This window comes from Zosterops lateralis, assembly GCF_965231275.1.
Source record: "Zosterops lateralis genome assembly, chromosome: 8".
Taxonomy (NCBI): Eukaryota; Metazoa; Chordata; class Aves; order Passeriformes; family Zosteropidae; genus Zosterops; species Zosterops lateralis.
This window is the reverse complement of record NC_139768.1, coordinates 13634124-13657324: the sequence shown is the minus strand read 5'-3', so window position 1 is coordinate 13657324 and position 23201 is coordinate 13634124. Positions and strand designations below refer to the sequence as shown.

Here is a 23201-nt window from a genome sequence, read left to right as displayed (position 1 = left end):
GACTCCCGGGGCCGCCCGGGGCGGGCGGGGGCGGGCAGCACCGCAGGAGGGCGGGAGCCGCCGCAGTGAGGCCGCGCGGGCGAGGCGGCGGCGGCCGTTGCCATGGCAGCGCTGCCCCGGGCCCGGGCCTGACGGAGGGGCGGGGGCGCCCCGGGCCGGGCCCGGCACGGGAGGGGACGGGGTTAAAGCGGGCGGGCGGCGCTGCGGGGGTCGCCGCCGGGGGCAGCCCGGGGCGGGTGTGGGGATGAGCCGCGGCGGGGGCCGAGGGCCGTGCTCCGAGCGCACAGGGAGGCTGCGGAGGTGAAGCCTCTGCTCCCTCGCCGGGCGGGATGGAGACTCTTGGCGCTGCAGAGGACGTGTTTTATGAGGAGGAGGAAGAAGAGGTGAACTGCTACGACTTTGAGCCTCTGCCGACGCTGCTGGAGGATGAGGTGAGTGAGGCAGGTGCGGGATGGAGCCGCCGCCCTTGCGCTCACCTGTGGTGTGGTGTGGCGGCCTCAGGGGAGGCGCCGGGCCCCCGGGAGCGGCCAGGCCGCGGCTCCGCTCCGTTCCGTGTGTGCCCCGCCGGCTCCTCGCCGCCTCTGCCCCGCGGTTCCGGCCACCAACTTGGCCTTAGCCCGTTCCCCTGCAGCCTCACATAACAGCAAAGTCATGGTCCTCGAGTGCGGGGTGTCTCGTCACTGCTGTCGTAGCCGTGGGTTAATGCTGCAGTCGCCCAGTACGTGTGTCCTTGTCGCACCCGATCAAGGGAAATTTACATGGGCAGAACAGTTTTCCCGAAGCTGCCAACCACTTTTTTTTTTGTACAGCCGTATATTGCTGCCTTGTGCTAAAAGGCCTTTGACACTGGGAAATGAAAAACAAAAATATCAAGCTGTTAAATCTGTTTGTTCAGTTGTTGTGCCAAATAACCTGTAGCTAAACCCAGTTCTTGTCATCACATTTGTCTGGCTCTATTACAAGTTTTGCCCTTGCTATTTGTTGCGCTTGCTCATCTTTGTATCTTTTCACGTGAAATGTTTCTTACCCCCTCGTGAATGTTGGGACAAAATGTCTGGAGATTTTTTTCTTTCTTAAGTAAAGGTTTGGTGCTCATTCTCTGAACCGAACCTTGCAAACTTTCTAACTTGCTGTGTCAAGAATCCGTGCTGAATCAGGAGTTAAAAGCAAGTTTGAAAATGCAAAGCCTCTTTCAGCTTTCCTAAGTCACCCAAAGGCTTGGCAGTTTGGCTCTTCCACTGTCTGTAGTGCTCAGTGCTCTAGGCCCTCTCAGACTGGCTCGTGCAAAATCTAGGAGGAAGGTGGTAATGGCCTTATTTTTCATACATTGGCTTAAATAGAGTATTTTCTCAGAATGGAGAGGGCTAAAGGTCAACCTTTCTGTACAAGAAAGAACAGGGCCCATTTTTCATACCTGCTCAGTGTATGCTTTGATTGTGGGTTCCCATAATAATTTAGTTATTACAGATACATAGAGAGTTTCAGTATTTTTCTTGGGAGAATGAGCATGACCTGTCACCTGGTGATTAGGTAAGTTAATAAAAAAGAACTGCTTTGAAGAGTACTCAGAGCTTACTAAAGCAACCCAGTCTTTTTCTTCAGATGTGATGAATATAATGGATGGCATTTGCCACATTTTCTGGAATAGATTGTTTTGAAGTTTGTGTCAATTGCCATGGCAAAAAGGTGTCAGGAGGCTGTGAGTGCTGTTGTACTGAACTCTGAGCTGCTTAGTCATTTAGTGGAGTCTGCTCTTCTCATCTTTGTACCAAGTATAAAGAATGATGTTGGTGTCTGATGCAGGTGGTTTTTGCCAAATGTGCAGCAGGAATCTGCCGGAGCTGAAGAGTGGAAAATGCTAAGGATTGAGGGGGTGTTTCAATTTCCTATCTTTACTGGAACTTTATTAATTTCATACTCCTTAATATTTGATTTCAAAATTTTTAGGAAGTGGTCTGTGGCCAATTAACTTTTTATCCTACTCTCTCTTAATTATATGCTACTGAACTGTTTTGTACTTGCTGAAGAAAAATATAAGGTCAAGCTGAAAACTAAAGTGAGCAGTTAAGCATGGTTTACTTTTTGTAGTTCTTAATGGTAAAACCAGACACTTTCATATTAAAACCAGACACAAGTGTCTTTTGCTGAAAGAGACAAAAAAGAGGCACCAGCATCTCTGATATTGACCACATCTGAATGAAGCAACTTCCAGAGGTCCAAAGTACTGAAGCAGTTGCTCACCAGAAGGTTCACCTTGCCAGAACCTCCTGTGTTACAGTGTTAAAAAGATTTTTTTTCCACAGTGATGACTTTTGGTCTGTGTTGCTTTGGGGATACGGGATAGTCAAATGCAAGTCTCAGTGTTTTCAATGCTTCATCCTCTACAAAGGCCTTGCTTAGCTGCAAGAGCTGCTTTAATAACTAAGGTCAAGGCAGTGTGATCATTTGGGAAATATGTGGTTTCTGTGAAATAAGTAACTTACTGCTCTGGACCACTGAAAATAGGAAGGCCTGCAACGTGGTGGTATTTTGCTTTATCATTTTTTAAGGTTAGATTTTTCTTCACCTAGCCATCCACTGCTGATAGAATCCAGGGAAGATTCATGGGACTTTTTTTCTTTTTTCTTTGCTTTTCTTTTTCTGTATAACACAGCTTTCTCACCCATGGGAAGGAAGAGGAACTAAGCTTACCTGGTGTTAGATCACTACCTTTTGTTTACTTCCCAAATAACCACAAGACAAAGATGTTTTGTAGGTTTGTGCTGTAGACATCATTGCTGATTATTATTTGCAGTGGAGTTCAGCCTCAAAGCTTAACTCAAAAGTTCTCTCAAGTCCTTATTGAGACTGCAATGTGATAGTGAAGCTGTTTTAAAAACTGCAGGATTAATTTTTTCATGTACACTGTAAATTGAGCCTCTTTTCTCCATATGCACAGATGAAACTCAGAGTTTTGCATCTTGATTAGTGAAGCATTCTTTTTATTTCTCTGTATTGGCAAATGCCAACATGTCACCTAGCTGGAGGATTCTAGGAGCGTTAAAAATAATTATTCATTGTTTTGATCATAGAACTTCTAGTTTTTTAACCTTTTTTTTTTTTTTTTTTTTTTTTCTGGCTATAGAATAAGCAGTGAGTCTCTTCTTTCCAAACCTGTCCTCATCCCACGGCTCAGTTTGGTCAGTTTCACAGTCTAATGTTTGTAGTAGAGTTTCTTGCCATGTTTTTGTTTGCAGACAGAGGAAGCTCTTTGCTGCTCTTCCCTATGGAGATGTGCAAAGCCTCCTTATCCACCCTCAAACTCTGATGGCAGAATTGTACTGAGCACAGTGCAGAGAAAATTAGGGATCTTGTGCTGAGATCTTGTGTTCATTGTTATGTGGGACTGAATTTGATAATACCAGGATCCATGATCAGTGCTAGAAGGCACTGTAGTAGTGCTGCCATTAGTAAATCAATCTGTGTCTAGGCCATGTCTATAAAAAATAAGACCATTGAAAAGAGAAGTTTTCCAAAAAGCGGTGAGTGTGCTTTATTTCCTGCATCATGTTTATTTATTAAGCATTATACTTTAGACTAAAAAGCACAATATACTCTTGGACTGAGATTTGGGTTTTATTTGAAGGATATTATGAAAGGAATGCTTAATTCTCTGAAAGACATGTTAATAAACTGTTAACTCCTTCTTAATATGGTAATCCAGATATCATTGATATTCTCCAGTGCTGGAGTAGGTAAAGAAATTTATAATTGTTCTCCAAGGGATTAAAAGTTTAAACCACAGCTGTTTTCTGAGCTGTAAGATACATTGCATCCTCTTTGGCTGATGAATGACATACTTCCTTTTTTTCTCTGTGCTAAGCAATGTGTATCTACATCTTCCATTCAGGGTATATTTAATATCACTATGTAATTAGTAGTAATTATAGCTCTGGTACAAAGTAACTTCTGCAGATTACCTTCCATTTCTGTTACCTTACTTTTCTGTAGAGATGGAATTGATGTTTTGTGGTTTTGGGGTTTTTTTTCCTCATTCCTTTAAGTTCATGAGAACTTTACTTCTGTAGCTGTGAGTAATGTATTGGGTTTGTATTCCAAAAATATCCGTAGAGAGGCTGGTTGCTTTGAGACAAGCAATGTTTCTGAGCGTCTTGACCAGGAAAGCCACGTTAGAAACACATTTGTTTGGGACTGAACTCATAGCCTTACTGTGATAACAGGGTCCATTCAAGTTGACTACAGTTTAGAACAGGAACTTAGAAACTTAAGTCCTGAGCTGCTTTGATCACTAAAGTCTCTGGATGTAATGGGGAGGCCTAGGATAACCAAAGTGTTTGGTTTTAAGTCCAAGTATAAAACACTTTTCCCAGGGCATGTTTGGCTTTTCAATGTTTTTTAAATGGTCTACACCACTAAATGTCACAACAGCATTATTCTTAAGACAAGTTAATCTAAAGAGTACTTTTTCCCAGATCACAAATGGTAGGGAGAAGTGCTGTGAAGAGAATTTTTAAGTTGTTTATATAAAGACACCTGGGAGAGCTTGAAAGGCATGGGTGGAGCAAAATGTTTTCATTTAGTCTCTCTGTTTTACCTCCAAGTGGTCTGTTTCCTTTGATGCAGTGTTTATGTAACTTACATATCTCCCATAGTACCTTTTTTTTTAATGTTGGCATACTGTGATATCTTTGTTCAGGTTAACTGCTTCTTAAAACACCTCTGTGTTAAGAGCAAAGTCATGCACTTGGTGCTTCTTGGAGTGTTAATCAGTGTCCTGGAAAGTCTGAGAACTTGCTGGAAACATTACTTGTAGCCAATTGTGTCAAATATAATCTATGATACAGAAAGTAGTGTCATGAAATCCAGGGTAATTTATTAATTCGTATCTTGGCAGGAGAATGTGTCCCTTGCTGATATTTTGTCACTGCGGGATAGCTGTCTTACTGAGCAAGATATTTGGGCAATTTGCCTGGAGTGTTGCCATTCTTTGAAGAGCATTGCCCATTCTGCAATCTTCCAGACACTCTGCATCACTCCTGACACTTTGGCTTTTAACACCAATGGCAATGTCTGCTTCATGGAACAGCTCAGTGGTGAGTATTTGTGTTTCCAGGCCGTTTGTTTTAGAACTCTGGAAACTCATAGTGAGAAACTGCAGTAAAACGTTACATTCTATTCTTAAGGCTTACAATTAAAATAAAGATAAAATAAAACTTGTTTGTGAAGGGGTGTGTATATGTACGTGTGAAACTATGTGTTCAGTTTTGTACTTGATGAGCAAAGGCTGGTTTGAATTTGCTTAGAAAATTCCCCCTAGTTATTTTAAGACTTATCCAGGGTATAAGTCTTCTTTATAACCATTTTTAACACACAGATTGTGTACCTGTGTGCACAAGTCTCTACCTTTGTAAAGCATGTCCTTCATCTCTTACAGATATTCTGATTTCATGGCTATGCTCTATTTCTAGAGAAGTCTGATACTCAGTGTATCTTGGTGATTGTGGCCATAAACATGGAGCAATTATATGCTATTATAAAGGAAAGTTCTCTGAAATAAAGGCCTTGGGATTTTTTTTAAGGCTCTCTATTGAATAAAAAAAATCATTATTTTTTAAGAAATTATTTTCAGACTTGCCAAGTATTGGGACTGAAATGAATTTTAATATGTTAAAAACCAGTATGTACATTGTATCACAGCAGATGAACAGGGAAATACTTGACTTTAGAAAAACTTCTTGTTTCAGCTCAGACAAAAAAGCATATTATGGCTGCTGTTCCTTTCTCATGTGATGCATCTCAAGATGATAGGTCTTAAGCCTCATAATGATTTTACAGAAGAGTAAAAAAACCCAAACAGCTCTTACTCTATGGTACTTTTAAAATTATGGTTGCTCATAACTAGGAGAACCATTCTAGTCTAGATACACACTAGTCAAGTTTTTACTGTGATGTCTTTAACCTAATTTATTTTTAAATCTCTATCAGGATAAGTGTTTAAGGAAAAATGTAGATCACAGTATTGAGAAAAATACTAGAATAGAAATAAGGTAACATTGCAACAAATAAAGATTTGTTGCCTCTTTAGAATTAAAGATAGTCTTTCATATAAATGGAACATCATAAAGTATAATTAATAAAGATGAAAATATATCTTCATAATTGTTGTGATATTTGTTTTTTATTAAAGTCCTTAAATAGACATGAGACAACTTTTAGTTCCATATTAATAGGGTAATGTGGAATCAATTTCCTTTATTTTAAGGAAATTAAAATTACCTTGAAATTAAAAAAATAAAAAAAAGCTGGCTTTGTATAAGCCAAGGGTATATGAAAGACTTGTTGAAGAGCATAAATCTAGTGGATGAAAAATGCCCCTGAACTAAGATCTTTGCTTGTAGCTAGGAAAGAGAAAAATCAATTTCTTCTTAAATGTTTTAGTCTAATTGAATAGCTGGCAAACAATTGATCCAGGAATGTGTGTTCAAGTACTTAAAATGTGGGATAACAAATTCCTGTGCAAAGCAAATGTATAAAGATTTAGTTCCCTGAAGTCATGTTAGTCTCTAAGGAAAAGACTTTTCATTAGTTCTCTTTAAAGAAAGGTATGTTTTCCATAGGAATGCAAAAAAGTTATGCCTATGTTCTGCTTCTCATGCTCCACTGTGTCTTTGGCTCTTTCTCTCAGATTTTGTTACTGTTTGGTTAAAATACAGTTTGTTAGGTAGGCGCTTGAGGAAGTTGTCCTTTTTGTTTCCCTGCAGTTGTTGGCTATGGATTTACTCTTCCAGAAGAAAATTATAACCTCTGGATTTGCTTTCCAGTGAGAGAAAACGAACAGCCTGTCATATCTGCTTTAGCAGCAAGTTCTGCTTCCTACGGGTTCTGTGGTGCTAAAGTAACAAACATTCAATAGGATGTTTTGCCAAGGGATCTGATACCTTCTTGTCTCTTCAGATCACACAAATTCCCATTGTAAATATTATATTAAAAGAATACACTGAGCTGTACCAGTGATAGGCTAAATACTTGTACAGCCTGTAAGTTGTTCTATGGAAAGAGAGGGGAAAGGTACTGGGGAGATAAAAAGGAGTGGTAGTCTGCAGATGGGGAGAGGGGAGAACAAAACATCTGTCCATTAGCTCCCTTCTGCTTCCTCTGCCCATCCCCAAAATCAGAAAAAAATGTGGTGGTGGGTAAGGAATGCAAAATTAGTTGCATGACCCTCTTTTTCAGTGGGGAAGTACATTTGGGAATGTCCTAAGGAGCTGTAAATCAGTTACTGGCATCTGGCTGGTCAGCTGTGCCATGTTGCTGCAATGTATGAATATGTAAAAAAAGTCCTTTCTAGTAGTCTCTGCTATATAACTGTGTTTAATAAAAACTTTGCATTTCACTTCTAAAGTACAGGCACGAAAGTTCTATTAAAGCTAAAGTTAGTATGATTATGCTGTGCCTCTGAATATACTGTTTTTTTTCTTCTTGTTGAGAAGGGAAACACATTTTTTGTGTGTAAATCATCTCAGTCATCCTGACTTCCCAAAAGGATAGATTAGGTGAGCTGAATATGTGTGTGGAGAGTAGGTTTTTTAGTTGTACTCTTGTTTAATTCCTTGATGTTCTTTACTGGGTTCATGTGACGTAAGTGCAGTGTGATCCTGTGTACCTGCTTGGATGCAGAAACAGCATCAGTCTTTCATAAGATGTTCTTTTCTTCTTTTCATTTCCTCACTCAGAATTGGCTGCTGCAGTAGCTCAGTTCTCTGCTCAGCAGCATATGTGTGGGGAATTTACCTCCTCTACTCTTTTATCAGAAGTAAAACAAACTAAGCAGAAAGGTCAAAGTTGTAAGCTGGCCTGTAGATGAAGAAGCAATTAGCTATTCAGACTGGCTTTGCTGCTTGAACCCTTATCACCCAGGTCTGTAGTGGAAAATAGTGAATGGAAGTGTCCAATTAATCAAATCAAACCTCTAAGCCACAGCTGAGCCACACCAGCTTAGGTGATAACTGGGTGCAAATATAATTGCCTGAAGGCAAGAAATGGTTAGGCATGTTAAATGTATTTCTTTGTGGGTGTTTAATCTGTTTTGTTTCTTGGTAGAGAAGTTGTGATACCTTCTTGGAGAAAGTTTGAAAACAGAACTTTGTTTTACTTCCAGCACTATAAACATGGATAACACGTTCTTTGTACATCAGATTGGAGTGAGCCAAAATACTGCTCTACAAAGTTTCTTTTGTATCAGATAGGAGTTTATAATTGAATTTGTATAATCAAGTTAGTTTGTGAGACTGCTAATTTCTAATCTGGCATGTTTCCTTTTGTTTTCAAAGATGATCCAGAAGGTGCCTTTGTTCCACCAGAATTTGATATCACCGGTAACACTTTTGAGGCAAGTTCATAAATTTATCTGTAAAATAGAGGGGGAGGTTAATAGTTTTAGTACTTCTGGCAATACCAAATGCTCAGCATTCTCAGTATATAATTTTAGAACTTCTAAAGATTGTGAGTAGTAAATGGTGCTGTTTAGATACGTTTTGTGAAAATAAAAAGTAAACTTAAAGTGTTGTATTAATTTTCAGCATAAAAATTTGTTCACTAACTGTTAAAATGTGAGAATCTATTTTGGCTGAATAATGTGTTGCACTAAACCACAGCTGGCCTATATTATGTTCAGTGGTACCCTTCACTGGTTACATTGGCTTGTTTGGGGACTAGCCATGAACTTTTATGACTAAATATAAAATTTGTTTGCTATCCTCTTCAATAAAATAATTCAGGGAAGGGTAATCAGCAATTTTATCTTTGATTTAATGAAGAAACAGATTACTATCTGTTGCTTTTCAATACACAAATGCTCTACATTGTTAAATTAAATTAGATTTAAATTGTTTATACTAATTCATTAGCCTCCCAAGTCAACCATCTCATTGCATGCTACAGGAGCACTTGCTTGCTTAATATCCTTTTTCTTAATACACTATTTCTTTCTGGCATGTATTCTTAGATAATTCAAATGCTTTAATTAGCAATACATTTAATTCAAGGTATCTTAAAAAATCTGGTTCTTTATAGTTCGATACAAATGACTTTTGCTTTTCATAATTATAGTCTTCATGTTTATAGTTCTGTGTTTCTTGATGGGGGGGAGGTGGGGAGGAGGAGAAGTGAACCTTGGAAGTGTGAAATACCACATGTTAAATGAGAATGATAAGGCAGGAAGTGTGGTAGAATAGAATATGAAATAATGCAGTCTTTGAAAGTTAGAGGCAAAATTTCAGTTGTTGCTATGCTTTATTAATGTATCTACACAGGTCAGCAGAGTTCTAGTGATTTTGTGCTCACTCTCCTCATCACCATGATGGTTTGTGGAGAGTCTTTCTTTGTGGACAAGGATTGTTAGGAGGTGTCTTGCATTGCCTATAAACTTGGCGACTGTAGAAGCCTTTATATTCAGATGTGGTTGACCCAAAGGTGTTTGTTTTTTGTTTCTTTCTTTTTGTTGTACTTCCGAAGCTGGAGTTAAGATTTTACATAAATATGTTCTTCATGCCTTAAAAGCTTCCAAGGCATGACACGGAAACACTTACAAGATTTGCAGAATTCTTTGCTCCTTTGGCCAGCTGATTTCCCCCAACCCTTTTTCCTTGTGTAGAAGTTGCTGAACTTGTCTGTATAAAGTAAATAGATGCACTGAAAGAGGTTCACGGACCAAGGAGTTAAAACAAGATGAAATAGGAATTTGCGAAGACTGTGGTAATACTAAGTGACCTGAAATTTTAGTTCCATCTGATAGACAAAGCCATTGTATTCCTTTTGGATAGAACACATCTGTGTACAGATTTGTTGTTTAACTCTTTTCTTTCAGCAGCATGTACAGGCCTGTTAAGCCCCAGTGAATCCCAGTACCAAGTACAGCACAATCAGTTAAACAGTGAAAGCTGTTTTGAGTCAGGAGTGGCTCTGAACATTGACTCTTTTACTCCTTTTACAAAGGTCAGTGAAGATACATGAGGGTACAGATTTGTGTGGAAGGAAGTTGACGTGCTCTGCCTTGTCTCTTATGATGTGGGCTGAGTGCACTCATTTCTGTATGTTTGCTGCTATTTCTTCATCTAGCAAGTTGGGAAGCCTTCCAAATCAGGGAGAGCGCTGCTATGACAGTGTCCTATTGCCTCAGCTGTTTTTCACTGATCACCCTAGAGCAATACACCAGACTGAAAAGGGAGGGCTTTCCCCTGCATTAAGGCAGAAATGTATTGTTTTACTCTGGGATTTGTGTGGATTTGGTCAGACATCTATGAGATTCAGACTACTTGTGGAACTTCCAAAGCTTTATCTCTTACCATGTGTAGACTTTGGTTGAGTTTTTAAAGTGCTTTAGTACTAGACCAACTTCTGCCAAGGATTCCATGCTGATCTCTGCTCATTTTTACTTTTGCCGTTTCCCAGACCTGGAGTGGGTTAATGCTTATGTACTTGTTTCAAGGGTTTGTAATATTTTCAAGTTGGCCATTTCCTTCTTGGTGTTAATACTTCAAGTTCTTCTTTTTCCAAAAGTATTGAGACTTTTGCCTCTCTCCTAACCTCTGTTGTAACCTTTTGTTATTGCAATAGCAGAGTAGTAATGCTTTATATACAACTCCTGGCCCGTTGTGCTTTCTCAGCATTATGAAGTTCTTTGATTACAATAAGCTGCCCTTTTTACAGGGTGTCAAGTCTCTTGTATTACTGCTTACTCCTTCCTTGGTGATGACCTGACTTGGTTCTTCTTTGTTGGAGTGTTTTTGCAGCTGATTGGTCTGCTTTGTTTAGAACAATGGCAACTAATATTTGTATTGAAACTGTCTGATTTCAATATGAAGAGAAAAAATCAGTTTGGGAACTACTAATTATGTTCAGGATGATCTTTTATAGCTGTTACTCCAGTGTCAAAGCTCAGCTGATTTAAAATAGTTAGGTCAGCCAGAGGTTTTGCTGGATTTGAGTGTGACCTATTTCGTGGCTTCTAATATGGATGCCCACAATGAGGTTTGTATGGCTACTGGATGATTTCTTCCTCTTTAAACTCTTTTTAAAAAAATGCTTCAGTTACAGCTACAGCTATTTCAACAAGAGTTGTTTTGTTTCCTGCTTGGTGAATTACTGATCCAGACTTCTAATGGTATTGTGACTCCAACCTAATTAGTTGCTAAACTTAGCTGGCACAAACACACAAGGCTAATAGACACAGGAAACAAATTGAAATGCATTACTATCCTGGTGTCTGGAACAACACTCTTAAAGATGTCAGTTTCTAGTTGGAATTTCAAATAGCAAGAGATCTAAATCTTTGTCCAAATGACAATGCACAAGACTGAAAAGTAATTGATTTCATGTGGTTGGTTTTAGACTCCTGCCTTCTTTCTTGACCTGCTCTCCATTTGTTAAGTAGGAATAATAACAGCAGCTTCAGTCACTATTGAGAGTTGGAAGGTGAAAACTGCCCCTTCAGTCTCAGTATCAGGTGTCAAGTAGACTTTTTAGCGGGAAATGTGGTTACGAAGGAATTAGCTGTGAAATGGCCTTGTAGTACTGAAGTGCAGCTGAACGTTCTGTGGTGACTTTAATGCTGTCACAGTTCCATCCTGTGGCCTTGGAGGAAGGATTGCAGTTTCTGAACATCTGAAAAAAAACTTGAAGTCGCTGTGTTGCTAAGTGCTTGGAGTGATATTGGGTAGGCCAGTTCTGCATTGATGGTCTAAGCTGGAAGTTGTGCCTCAATTTGCTCTCACAAGTATTGATCACGTCTTTGTTCTCACTGATCTTTAGCTAGAAGTTAGTTAGAGACGTCTGGACTATGAAGACTAGCATCTTAATTTTATAATTTTCTACTCATCAGACTGTAGAGAACAGTAAAGAATGTGAATTTTTCTATTCTTGAAAGACAGGAAGAGACTGAGATGCAAAAATATCTATAAGAGGCTTCTTTTAAAATTTGCCCTGATTTTGCCTTCTAAATAGGAAGAACTTTAGCCTTTTTCCTGATGAAAATGGTTCATATTTCATTTTGTTGCCCTGAGCAGTACAGTGTTAGACTTGTGAAATTTGACCAATGGGAGGCTCAACACGAATAGTTAAATATTGTTGAGTTCATTAATAGCCTTACTTCTATCACTACAATGCAAGATTGCCTCAGGTTAAAAACATTAGCTGTCTCAAACCAGTTTCAAATAGCTATTTGTCTGCATCACAAAACTGCCATTGAGTCTCACACAGAGGTTCATTGATGTGGAACACCACATTTCTAAGATATGAACTCTCAGTGAGATGAAGGACCAATGTCCACCATGTGTGAACTTGCATTTATAATCTTTTAATAATGTGGCTATTCAGTTTTGCTTGTTCTAATGAAGCTTTGTAATAGAAATCAGTGAATTTTCACTCTTGTCTGTTTTTTTTTTTTTATCTAAAGGAGGTTGGCTAATACTTCTGTCAATGACTTATTTCATTCTTTAGAGGTGATAAGATGCAGTAGTTCAGAAGCCTCAATGTGTGGCAGGATTAAAACTTCAGAAATTAAAAGAACTGAAAAAGTGATACAGAGTTAAAGACTACCTTGAAAAGAAGGAGGAAATACGGGTCAGTGAAGGGGAAGAGAGTGAAGTTCGCACTAGCTCTTTTTCCCATCTAGAACTTGTTCTTGCTTTTGTCCACCAGAACAGGAGTGGAGTGTGCTGATCTCTCACCTGTGAGAGAGTCACAGCTGGAAAAGGCTGAATGCTGTCGCTGTCTTTGTTAGAATGTCATGACTGTCAACTTGCAGTTCAGTGGACTGTAGTTGGCTTATATTATATTAAAAAAAAGTCCAAGTATTTCAGCAGCTTAAAAATAAACACATGTACATGAAGTGGTAGAACTGTTGGAAATAGAAAAGATACAAAATAAAATGTTATTGCATTGTTTTTGAATACTAAATTAAGATTCATATAGCTTATTCCTATGAAATGTGACAAGGCAGTTGGAGTGATAAATGCAATATACATACAAATATTTTATGTACATATAAATGCATGCATTGAAGTGTCAAATGAAACATTGTGTTCTGCAGAATAGATAAAGAAAGGTGCAGAATGAGGGTTTGTGTGTATTTATATATCTATGTCAGGCCTGCTGAAGGAAATTGAGCAGACAGTTTCACGCTGCAGTATTTCTCAAAAGCTGATCATTACTAACCTAGCGCTCATGTCTCAGCTGTTGGTCCTTCTCTAAATGTGAAAGCTTTCATCTTTCTCCCAAATCCAAACAGCAGACAGTATAAAGAAAGTCTTGTCTTTGTGACTTTGCTAGTCTTTTAAAGCAGCAGCTTTGAATACTGTGAGATTATCTCTATTGTTCTATTCTTTCTTTAGCTCTCAGTGCAGGAGAAAGAAAGAAAACTTTTATATGTTCTCCTAGAGGGGTTTTTGGTTTTGTGTTTATCTGACGGGGGAAGCAAGTCTTTTGAAACACCTAGTGCCTTTTTTCTTTAGTTCTGTTCCCCTTAGTTTCATGTAGCCTCCCCTTGAGACTAATTCTATCTAACAGCAGCAAGGCTTGTCATCAGCAAATGGTAACTTATCTCCTCCTGTAGTCTAAACCATTCGATCTTCTGAGTGTTATTTAAAGCTGTCTTTTCCTGCAGTGACAAAAATAAATTACTTTCATTTGGTTACCTTTGCCTCTACTGTGCTATAGAAGAGAAAATGGAATCTTCCTGTTCTTGCTTTTACATCACCATATCAGTTGAGGTTCCTTTCAGAAATTTAGGACTGAGCAAACACCCTTTAGTTGCTTTACACAAAGTTAATGAAAGAAAGAACGAGGCCAGTGGATTTAATTTTTTTTACATCAGTTTTTTTGGTGGTTTTTTTTTTTTTTTTCCTTTTAATGACTAGACTATCTTAAAGCCTAACTTGATTACCTCAAAAACCTACAGTTTTCTGCTTAGTCCTGAAGTTGGGCTTGGAAAATTGTCATATTGGTCTTTGCTAGCAAACATTTTGAGCATATTGCCAGTATTTCTACAGTTTTGCCCCTAAATCTGAAATGACTTTTCAGAGTGACTTATTTTTATTGGAAATAGTCCATCTCCTAGGCAGAAAAATGTCATTAGAAGAAAAATGACTGTACAGGTAACCTGGTCAATGAAAACATAGAATTTTAGGTTTCTTCCTTATTTGGCTACAAGATTCCTATAAGAAAGCATTATTAAAGTTAAGATATATAATTTTTCCCCTGAGATTTCTGAGGATTATGCACTGATGTACAAAAGAATTTTTTAATTATCTTATTTAAGAATTTTTGTTTGGAAAAGATCGGGAGTGAAGAGAGGAGATCATGTTCTGTCTTAAAACAGGTGGTTTTTGTAGTTGAAATTTACTTTTTTTGAAGCCTGAAGGGTTGTGTTGGATAAATTTGTGGATAGTCTCCATCATAGACAAAAAACTATGGAAAAGAGATTTTTTTTTTTCTCTTGTTACACATGCATAGTGTCATAAATCTCTGGGCTTTTAATGCTAAAGATACACAAATGTTTTGGATCAGTTGTTTGTCTCCAGCCTCTTCCATGTAAGCTCTTCTCATTAGTACTGATACTTTCTCAGCTGTGGATGAAGTTGTCTTCTTTAGTCCTCATATCATCTGTCAGTTTCTGGTGCTGCCCATTCTAACTCATTTCTTTGACGGATCCATCATCATACTGGTCTTACTTGCAGAACTTAATTTTGTCTGGTCCTTTCCACTTATTCCACCATTCACTCCTTAGAATGGTTAACCATGCTGTTGAAATGTAAGCCCAAACTCTTGGAATTACTGGCAACGTAGAATTATTACTTATCATTATTTTTTATCAAAAGATTCCTCTTTCATTAATTTTATGTCTTTTTTATGTGGATATTCAGGTCACTAAAAGATCCATGATCTTTGCTACTCTGGATCTGAATAATTTATACTCCCTGAGACGATGGCAATTAATTTTTTACCATAGAGCCATTTTGCCAGCGTATGAGAACATTCTTAAATACCCCTGCTTCTGAAAGGTTCAGGAAATGATTGACTTAGAAGTAGATGGTAGATGTCTTCTTAATCTCCGGACAAAATTTCAAGACTAGTTCAGTTTCCACTGTGAATTAGATGGTTGTAGAGGATTAGGTTGTTGAGATTTAGTCAACAGAGCCTTCAGGATTGTGACAAAATGGTTGTCACTCACACGTCAGTGTCCTTAGTTACAGCATTTCAGGAAACCTTAGAAGAATAACTGCAAACATGCTTTTAAAGCTGAGGATAGTGTCTCCTGGGAAAGTTTTGTGACTTAAGTTTTCTTAGATAAGCTTGCAACATGTTTTGAATTAATCTCTTTGTATATATATACTCCAGGATTCTTGAACTTTTCAACCCTTTCACGAAGTTTAAAAATAAAACAAACAAACAGGAAAAAACCAAACAACCCATCAAAACCACAAGCCAACAAACAAAACCCTCCAAATAATAATAATAATTTTAAAAAAAATTAAATTCAAAAAAGCCCCACAAAACAACCAAAAACCCCAAGCAAATTTTTCCTTTCTCTCAACTGTAATACTGCTTCTGTGCTTGAGTAGAGAAGGAGCTAAGTTTATTTCAGTAGAAAACATTCTCCTGTGAAACAATCATAAAACCGTAACCAATCTGACATCAGCCCCCAACCCTCCCCTGCCAAATATTTACCTTCCTGTAATATACAATGAAAGCTACCTACCTTGGCTGCTTCTGTCACCTCCAGCTGTTCTATGAAAACTGGTGTTTTGAATGTCATAACAAGATACTATGCAGAGAGGTAAATACAGAAGTGTCTGACCAATTTTTTTTACATTTTGCACTTCATCTTATATGTGATCCTGATAGGAAAAAAATATATTAGTTAACTGGTTATTGTACAGTAATGAATATTTTACATGTTTGGATGTCATTGATTCATGCCCTGGTAAAAGAACTGGGATGCTATTCTAGTGTATTGGCCCATAGTGTTCTTACCTGGAAGTGCTGCAATTCAGTTTTTAACCTCCAAAATGTGTAATAAGTATCCCTCAATACAGAATGATGTGAATGCATTACTCAGAGTGACAGACTTTACCAGTAGGCACCGTCTCTTAGGTTTAAGATTAAAAGAATGTAGGAGGTTTTTTAAATAACAATTTTTAGTACTGTGACTAACATTGTATTTGCCATAAAATGAAAAAAAATCCTACACAGTTGAGAGAAGACAGAGCCAGTCTGCTCAGCATGCATATAGCTGTTTCTCAGGCTTCCTTATTTCTATGCCTACAGGGAATAAGTTGTGTTACCTTAATTAAGTGATAAACGAATTACCTATGGCCCGTAACGTAAAAGTAAGGAGGTTAATGGCTGATAAATCATAAAGAGAGCTCTGACACATAAAACTCCATTTCAAAGGGAGTTTTTAAAAAGTACCATTGTTCAAGAAGCTTTAAAGATAAATGAGTAACTTTTGCTATCTAAACCTCTGAGGTATTCAGCAGGTTTTATTTTTTCTTGTGGTATTTGTCCTTACCTGTCATAGTTATTCAGTCATGCAGGAGAGGAGTCAATTGGTGTGCTGCTCATCTGTGTTGAGGTGCCTGATCTTTGTGATTAAGGGAGCCTAAAAGTGGGATGGAAGTGTAGGAAAAATGTTCTTAATTTGTGTCTTCACTCTGCAAATACATGAGTAATTTCCTGCAGATAGCATGGTTTAATTTGCTCAAGATTCTGGGCATGTTCATCTTCATGTAACTTCCAAGAGGGAAATGAATCTTAACCAAGGTAACAGTCAGTGGCTTAAGATACATCTGTCTTTAGCACAGTAGTTAAGGTAACTACAGCTTTTTGAAACTGTATTGAGGTCCATTTGAAAATTTTGATTTTTTTTTTCTTAATTTCTGGGTGTAGCTCTGAATTGACAGTGGTTCTTTTCAAAGTGATTACTATTACTACTACTATGCTGACAAATTACTCTATGGACAAAAATCAACAAAGTCATATGAAAGTGAAAATCTATTGCTGTTAAAATAATGTTTGCAGGTAGTACAGAGACTGTTGTAAATGTATCTTATGATTTATTTTTTTTTAAAACTGATCTGTATCTCCTGTCAAAAAAGACCTGAAAAGAAACCCCTGAGGTTAGTCAAAAAGTATGAAATAAAACTTACAGAAGAATGAAAACCTGATATTTTTCAAATTTCTCAAAACACAGAAATGCTACCCCAAGTCTGCAATGTTTGCAAATGAACAAGATACAAAAGAGTTTTTTGAAGAAAGCCATAGCTAAAAAGTTCTGTAATTTTTTTTAACTTGTTTTAATCTCATAGTACCTTTGGTAAGTTCATACATGGCAACTCTTCTTTATGGAGAATTATCAAAATTTTGGCTCAGAGTGTAAGAATAGACTGACATGACATGGCAAAATTAGCAGTAACATAAATTTCCAGGACCAGATGGTGAAACAGCATTTGTAAAAGAAACAATTTCTTCAAGTAGTACTCTTGAGCCTGGAAGACAATGTCCTGAGGGAGAAGCTCTGCTAGAAATCTGTGAAATTGGCCCATAGATAAATATTAAATGTTTTCTCCCAGTAGTAATTTTCTCAAGAATTACCTAGAATTTCTTTATAAAACTTTGAGGTTTAAAATCACACTGAAGCTTTTATGTATGGAACCCTTAAATGTTTTGAATTGTGAAAGGGTGGAAGTATCTATGTCTGTGCAATCTCAATAAAAAAAAGAAAAATACGCAAAGTAAAATAAGGGTCAGATAAAAATGTCAAAACCAAGAATTGTTTTACACAATTTCTGTAACATGTCATTTAGTCAGAAATACTTTTCAGGAAGTATTTAGTTGTATTATGCTCTGTCTTTCTCACTTCTTCAGAAGACCTACAATTCTGAACTCAATGAAATCTCAATACAAAATATAAGTGACCATTATTCATAATTGCTACATGCTTATGCAGTCACTATTCAAAAGCTCTTTTGTCAGTTTTTTTCTGTAGTGTTTGTCTGCAAATGTGAGTTTCTGGAGGAGTTCAGTTCTTTAGCCCCGTCAAGCAGTAATACAACAACGCCTCTGTCACGCTCTCTGTATAGACTTGGAGCTTTAACTTCCTCTACCAATCTTTTGATTGACAGATTTTAAAACTAGAGCAGATCATTACTGTTCTCTGATTTCATTTCATAGTGTTAAATGATTATAAAATGGCATGCAGCAAGGCAAGTAACTTCTGATTAGAACTTGCAGAAGCCTTTTGAAATGTATTTGAATCATGATATAAAATTATAAGATGATGGCAGAAGCTTTCCTCTCCCTTGGTAAGTGCTTCCAGTACTTAGCCTACTCATTTAAAAACATGTATCTTCACCTTTTGAATTACCTTTTTGGGATTTTTTTTGTCTTGTTATGCCTTTGTGTCTCGGAAATCACTCTAATATTAAAAGTTATTTTGATTTGAAGCTACTTCTATGATTATGACCTTCAAACCTTTCTCTGAAATATGTGAGTTCCCTTGTTTCAGGATGTTGCTGAAAGAAGAACTTTTATTACCTCAAATCATACTTATTACTCTCTTCAAACATCTTTTTTTTGTGTTGCCATTGTGATTTTTAAGGGGCACATTATTTCCATGATGGCCTTCCCAGTAATGCATACCATAATGGTTTGCCTACAATTCTTGATGTATTTGCTGCTTTGGGCTAAGAGGATATGTACTCTCTAGGACCAAATCCAGAGAGCTGATTTCCTAATGTGACTTCCTCCCTTTCCTCCCGTCCTTTTTGAAAGGATGGTGCAGTCTTGTTGGCATGGTCTATATATTTTTTTGTAACAAGTGACATTTTGTCTTTAACTCCTGAGCCTCCTTAGGAATTTTGAAGAGATTGCTTTGGGTTTGTTTGGTTTTTCTTTTGGATCTCTCTGGAAATACATGCTATTTATTGGCTATTAAATTATTACCCTGTAATGCAAAATGCTTATAATTCAAAAACCTTTTTTCCTTATCTATATTTTAAAAAAGTGGGTGCAAGGGGAGTTTTTGAAGTGGGGGTGGGGGGGTGGGGGGGTGTTCTGTTGGGTTTTTGGTTTTGTTTCTTTTTGTGGTGGTGGTTTTGTTAGTTTTGGGTTTTTTTCAGAAATTAAGGAAAAGAGCCCTCTTAATTATTTAATAAAATTCCCAACAGCCAATTCAGTCCCAATTCTAGCTGACCAGAAGAAAAGATTTTGCCACCCTTTCCTATTTCTTACTCTCTGTAGAGCAGACTGAAAAGTCTTTATCTTGCCTGTGAGATTGTTTTCATTGAGAGCAGTCACTTCTAGTAAGAATTAGGTATTTTATGCTTAAGAATTTGCTGTATTTATTGCATATCCCCTCTTGCTCTTCTTTCCCAGGAAGTGAAATTGTCTTCCTAAGCCCAGCTGTGTCAGTAGAAGCATTTAGATGCATTAACTTGGGGAACGCCCCACCTAGTGGATGATTGTAAACTCATTTTCTCATTGCTGCAGTTCGGACAGACTTAAGGTTATTTTGGATTACCTTAAATATTACCCATGTAGTTCTACCCATGTAGAACTGTAGTTCTTTGTGAGTAGTTCTGTTAGTCTAGGTGGATTGCAGTTTCTGCAGCTGAAATAAGTATGGGTGAAGGTTGTGATGTGTATGAAGAAAACCTTTTTAACCTTTTTTCCATCACGTTGTTAGTGGACTATTTGCTCAGGCTTCAAAATTTTGTATTCCTTGGCCAGCATGGTCCGTTTCATCTTACGAAATAGAAAAAAACCATTCTAGTCTATCAAGGGTGTGCTTCAGTAGGGCTGCTGCCACTGAGTGGGTTATGGTAGTTTATGTGGCACAGGGAGAGGAGGTGGGGAGAAGGTAACCCTTACTTTTGGAACAGATAAACATCCTTCATTCATCTGCTAAATCAAAATAAAAATCATAACAGTTCCACTCTTAGTTCCTCTGAGATTCTGAAAAGTCTTCATTTACTACTTCTGCTTTATGATGAAGTTGTGTAACAGTGAAGAACTTGAGACTGAAAGTGCCCCTTTGGAAAAAAAAAATATCTTTTCTATCTAGATCAGATGGCATATAGTCTGCTTTTCTGACACTTGTGCTAATCTTGATGTATCCCAAAAATAAATCAAGGCTTCAGAGCCAGTAGTCAGCACTGGTTCATGTGTTCTTGGTTCGGAGATGGCATGGAGAGGACAGGGGAAGAGAGGCATTGTCCAATCTCATACACACAGCTCTTCCTGATGGGTGGTGTTACACTTTCCTTCATGGAGGTGTCCTGCCTCACTAGAAAGTAAGTGTACAAGTATACCTGTGGAAAAAGTACAATCCATACAATTTAGAGACAAAAACAGACCTTAATGAGAAAGTTAGGGGTGGGTGAGGGTAGGAAATTACTTTTGACCTTTGAATCCGTCTTCTTTCTAAGATAACAGATGGTAAAGTGTGCAGCAAATGCATTAAAACCAATTTAATGTACAAGTGCAGTCATTATTTTATTTTTGTATGTATCTGTAAACCCCAGAGGGCAGTGTTCAGTACATTTGAAATCCTGGTTATGGTGCATCACCATTGAAACGTTTATTCAAACTTGCACTTATATTTGTTTATAATTTTTACTGAGCTGTTCTATGAATGGAACATAAAATATCGACCATCATGGATAAAATACCATTACTTAAGCAGATCTGAAAAGGTATTTTTTTAATTCTTTTTCTTTTTTATTTTTTTTCCCAAGAAGCAAGATGATACTACTATAATTAAGAGGTAGCTGTGTCGTGTGAGAAATCTACTGCATTGGCAGTAGAATTTAAAAAGTAGCTGGTTCGCCTAACCCTAACCCATCATTGGGGTTGTGGGCTTTAAGAGAAGCAGAGGGGGAAAACATGGAGTATTTTTTAAAATTCTTTCATAAGTGTCTTCAGTGACAATTGGTATTATGCTGTATTTTTTTTGCTTCTTTTCGTTATGCTTGATAGCACTCATAAAATATTGCTATATATTAAAAGGGCTTTGCCAAATTAATATTTTGTTTCCTTGCTAAGAGGAATGTCACTTTAATCTCCCAGCATGCTTCTAACTTAAACAATACTTACAACACAGGGTTCTCAGTTTTATATTTAATTGTAACCTGATGTAATACTTGTAATACTGGTTATTGACAAGGGAAAAAAAAAGAGTTCTAATTGGACCCCACAAGATTTCTTTTTGTTTGCAGCACATATATCCCCCAAAGCAGGTCTGAAGCTGGTTTTGTTCATCATGTTTAAATTAAACCACTCTTCCAGTAAACTGTTACCTTAAAATTGAAAATAGTGTAAGCTTGTGTGGTCTTGAAGCTTTGGTGGCAGGAGGGAGAGAATTGGTAACATATTTAATATCTTTTTTTAAACTTCATGTAGGCACACATCTATTCTTTGGGTGCAACACTGAAAGCAGCAATAGAATATATTCTAGAACCTGAGACAGAATCAGAATTTGGACAAGATCTGCACACACTACTGGAACAAATGCAAGAAGAGAATCCTGAAAGTAGGCCAGATATTGAGGTAAAACAGCCCTACATCAATTTTTGTTTTAAAAAAAGTGATACTAATATTTCTGTATGTATGCTCATTAATCTCTGTAATTATCAAGATGGTCCTGATAAGCAGTATGCCCAGGTTTTGCAAGAAAGCTGAGGTCTTCCCCGACTGTACAGAAATTCATCCTTTTTCCCACTCTAATGGATATACAATCTGAAAAGTACATGTAGAAATTAGACAGTCCTTGGATTTTTAAGAAGGTTAAGTGAATACATTGATGGATCCAAATTTTCTCACTAACTGTTTTCTTCCCATTTAATATTTCGTTTGCAGAGAGACAGAGTGCCATTAGAAATAAAAGCACAGGCATTATGCTGTGAAATTTGTGTGATAATTGGATTGCATTCAAGAAGGGGATGTAGGGACCCTGCCCCAGGAAATATCTGTTCCTTGGCATGTTCAAAGCATTACTACTAACTAGTTTTTCTGTAAATACATAAAGGCTTAGATGTCATTATTGGATTTTGTATTTTATTCCATTTAGCCTCTTATTTTACCTTTAGCTGTTAGAAAGAATTTGAAACTATATAGGGTTTTTCAAGCTGATGCTTTCAAAGAATTTATATTCTAAATGTTGGTTACCTGATAGAGTTATTTGATATTAATGTGCAAAAGTTTAACTTCAAAGTTTTTGTAGACTACGAGAATGTAACTAGAGAATAACACTTGTGCAATATGACTTTTCTTGGATTCAGTTCTTCTACTTCAGAGTAATGCTACCTTTTTTGGGGTTTTTTGTTTGTTTGGTTGGTTGGTTGGTTTTTTTGGTGGGGTGGGGGGAGGAGGGTGGTGTTTCATTTTCCTGAGCTGATAGTGTATTTTCTAAATGGTATAGCACCTGTGATCAATACTTTGCAGGAAAACTGCTGCAACACAAGAATTAACATATTCATTTTTATAAAGTGAAAAATATAGTCTCCCTGACTGAGAACTGCCCAGGCACAAGACCATACCTAATATGGAACCTGCTTGGGCAACTGCTCTGCTTCTATTCATGTACTGTTGTGAGAGGAGGGATTGTATAGCACTCTATCATCTCCAAGTGGGTCTGTAGACCCCAAAAGCTGTTGCTGACTATTTAAATCATCCCAAAAATAATTGGTCTTGGGTAATATATAAGAGTTACTTTGAGTATGTTCTTTCTGTTCCTTTTCCACTGGACACTTTCTTGGGTAAACGCATTTGTGGGAGCTATTTGGAGGGGAAACCCCTAGACTTTTCTAGGCATTATGCTAGACTTCAGCACAGCTGGATACCTGTCTCCTTTTTTCCTGTCCTTCCTCAAGGGAAGGGAATTCCTCATATGGGAATATGTGAACCACCAGGGCCAGTTTTTTCTTCCCATGCCCAACGGCAGAGGAACAGTTGAGTGGGTTAGTGGGGAAGTGAGAGCATCTTGTAAGAGCTGTATGAAGTCTTATCAGTGTTGATCCAGGAATAGTTACTGAGGAAATGGTGGGATGTATTTGGAAAGGCAGCTCTTCTACATCCTGCCCAAAGGGACAGGTTTTTAAATGTGTGAATATCTGTAGTTAATTATGTGTGAGACCAATGCTAATGCC

General features: G+C 37.7%; 1 protein-coding gene across 1 annotated transcript in view; it reads left to right on the top strand.

The window, feature by feature from the left end:
• Window positions 1-269: 269 nt before the first annotated feature.
• Window positions 270-23201, top strand: part of KNDC1 (kinase non-catalytic C-lobe domain containing 1) — a 55633-nt gene continuing 32701 nt past the window's right edge. Inside the window, exons 1-4 of the mRNA XM_083866872.1 lie at window positions 270-431; window positions 4895-5093; window positions 8331-8389; window positions 21457-21603. Of these exons, the coding sequence (XP_083722998.1) occupies window positions 330-431; window positions 4895-5093; window positions 8331-8389; window positions 21457-21603 (507 nt within the window). The 5' untranslated portion in view covers window positions 270-329. The remainder of the gene's footprint in view (window positions 432-4894; window positions 5094-8330; window positions 8390-21456; window positions 21604-23201) is intronic.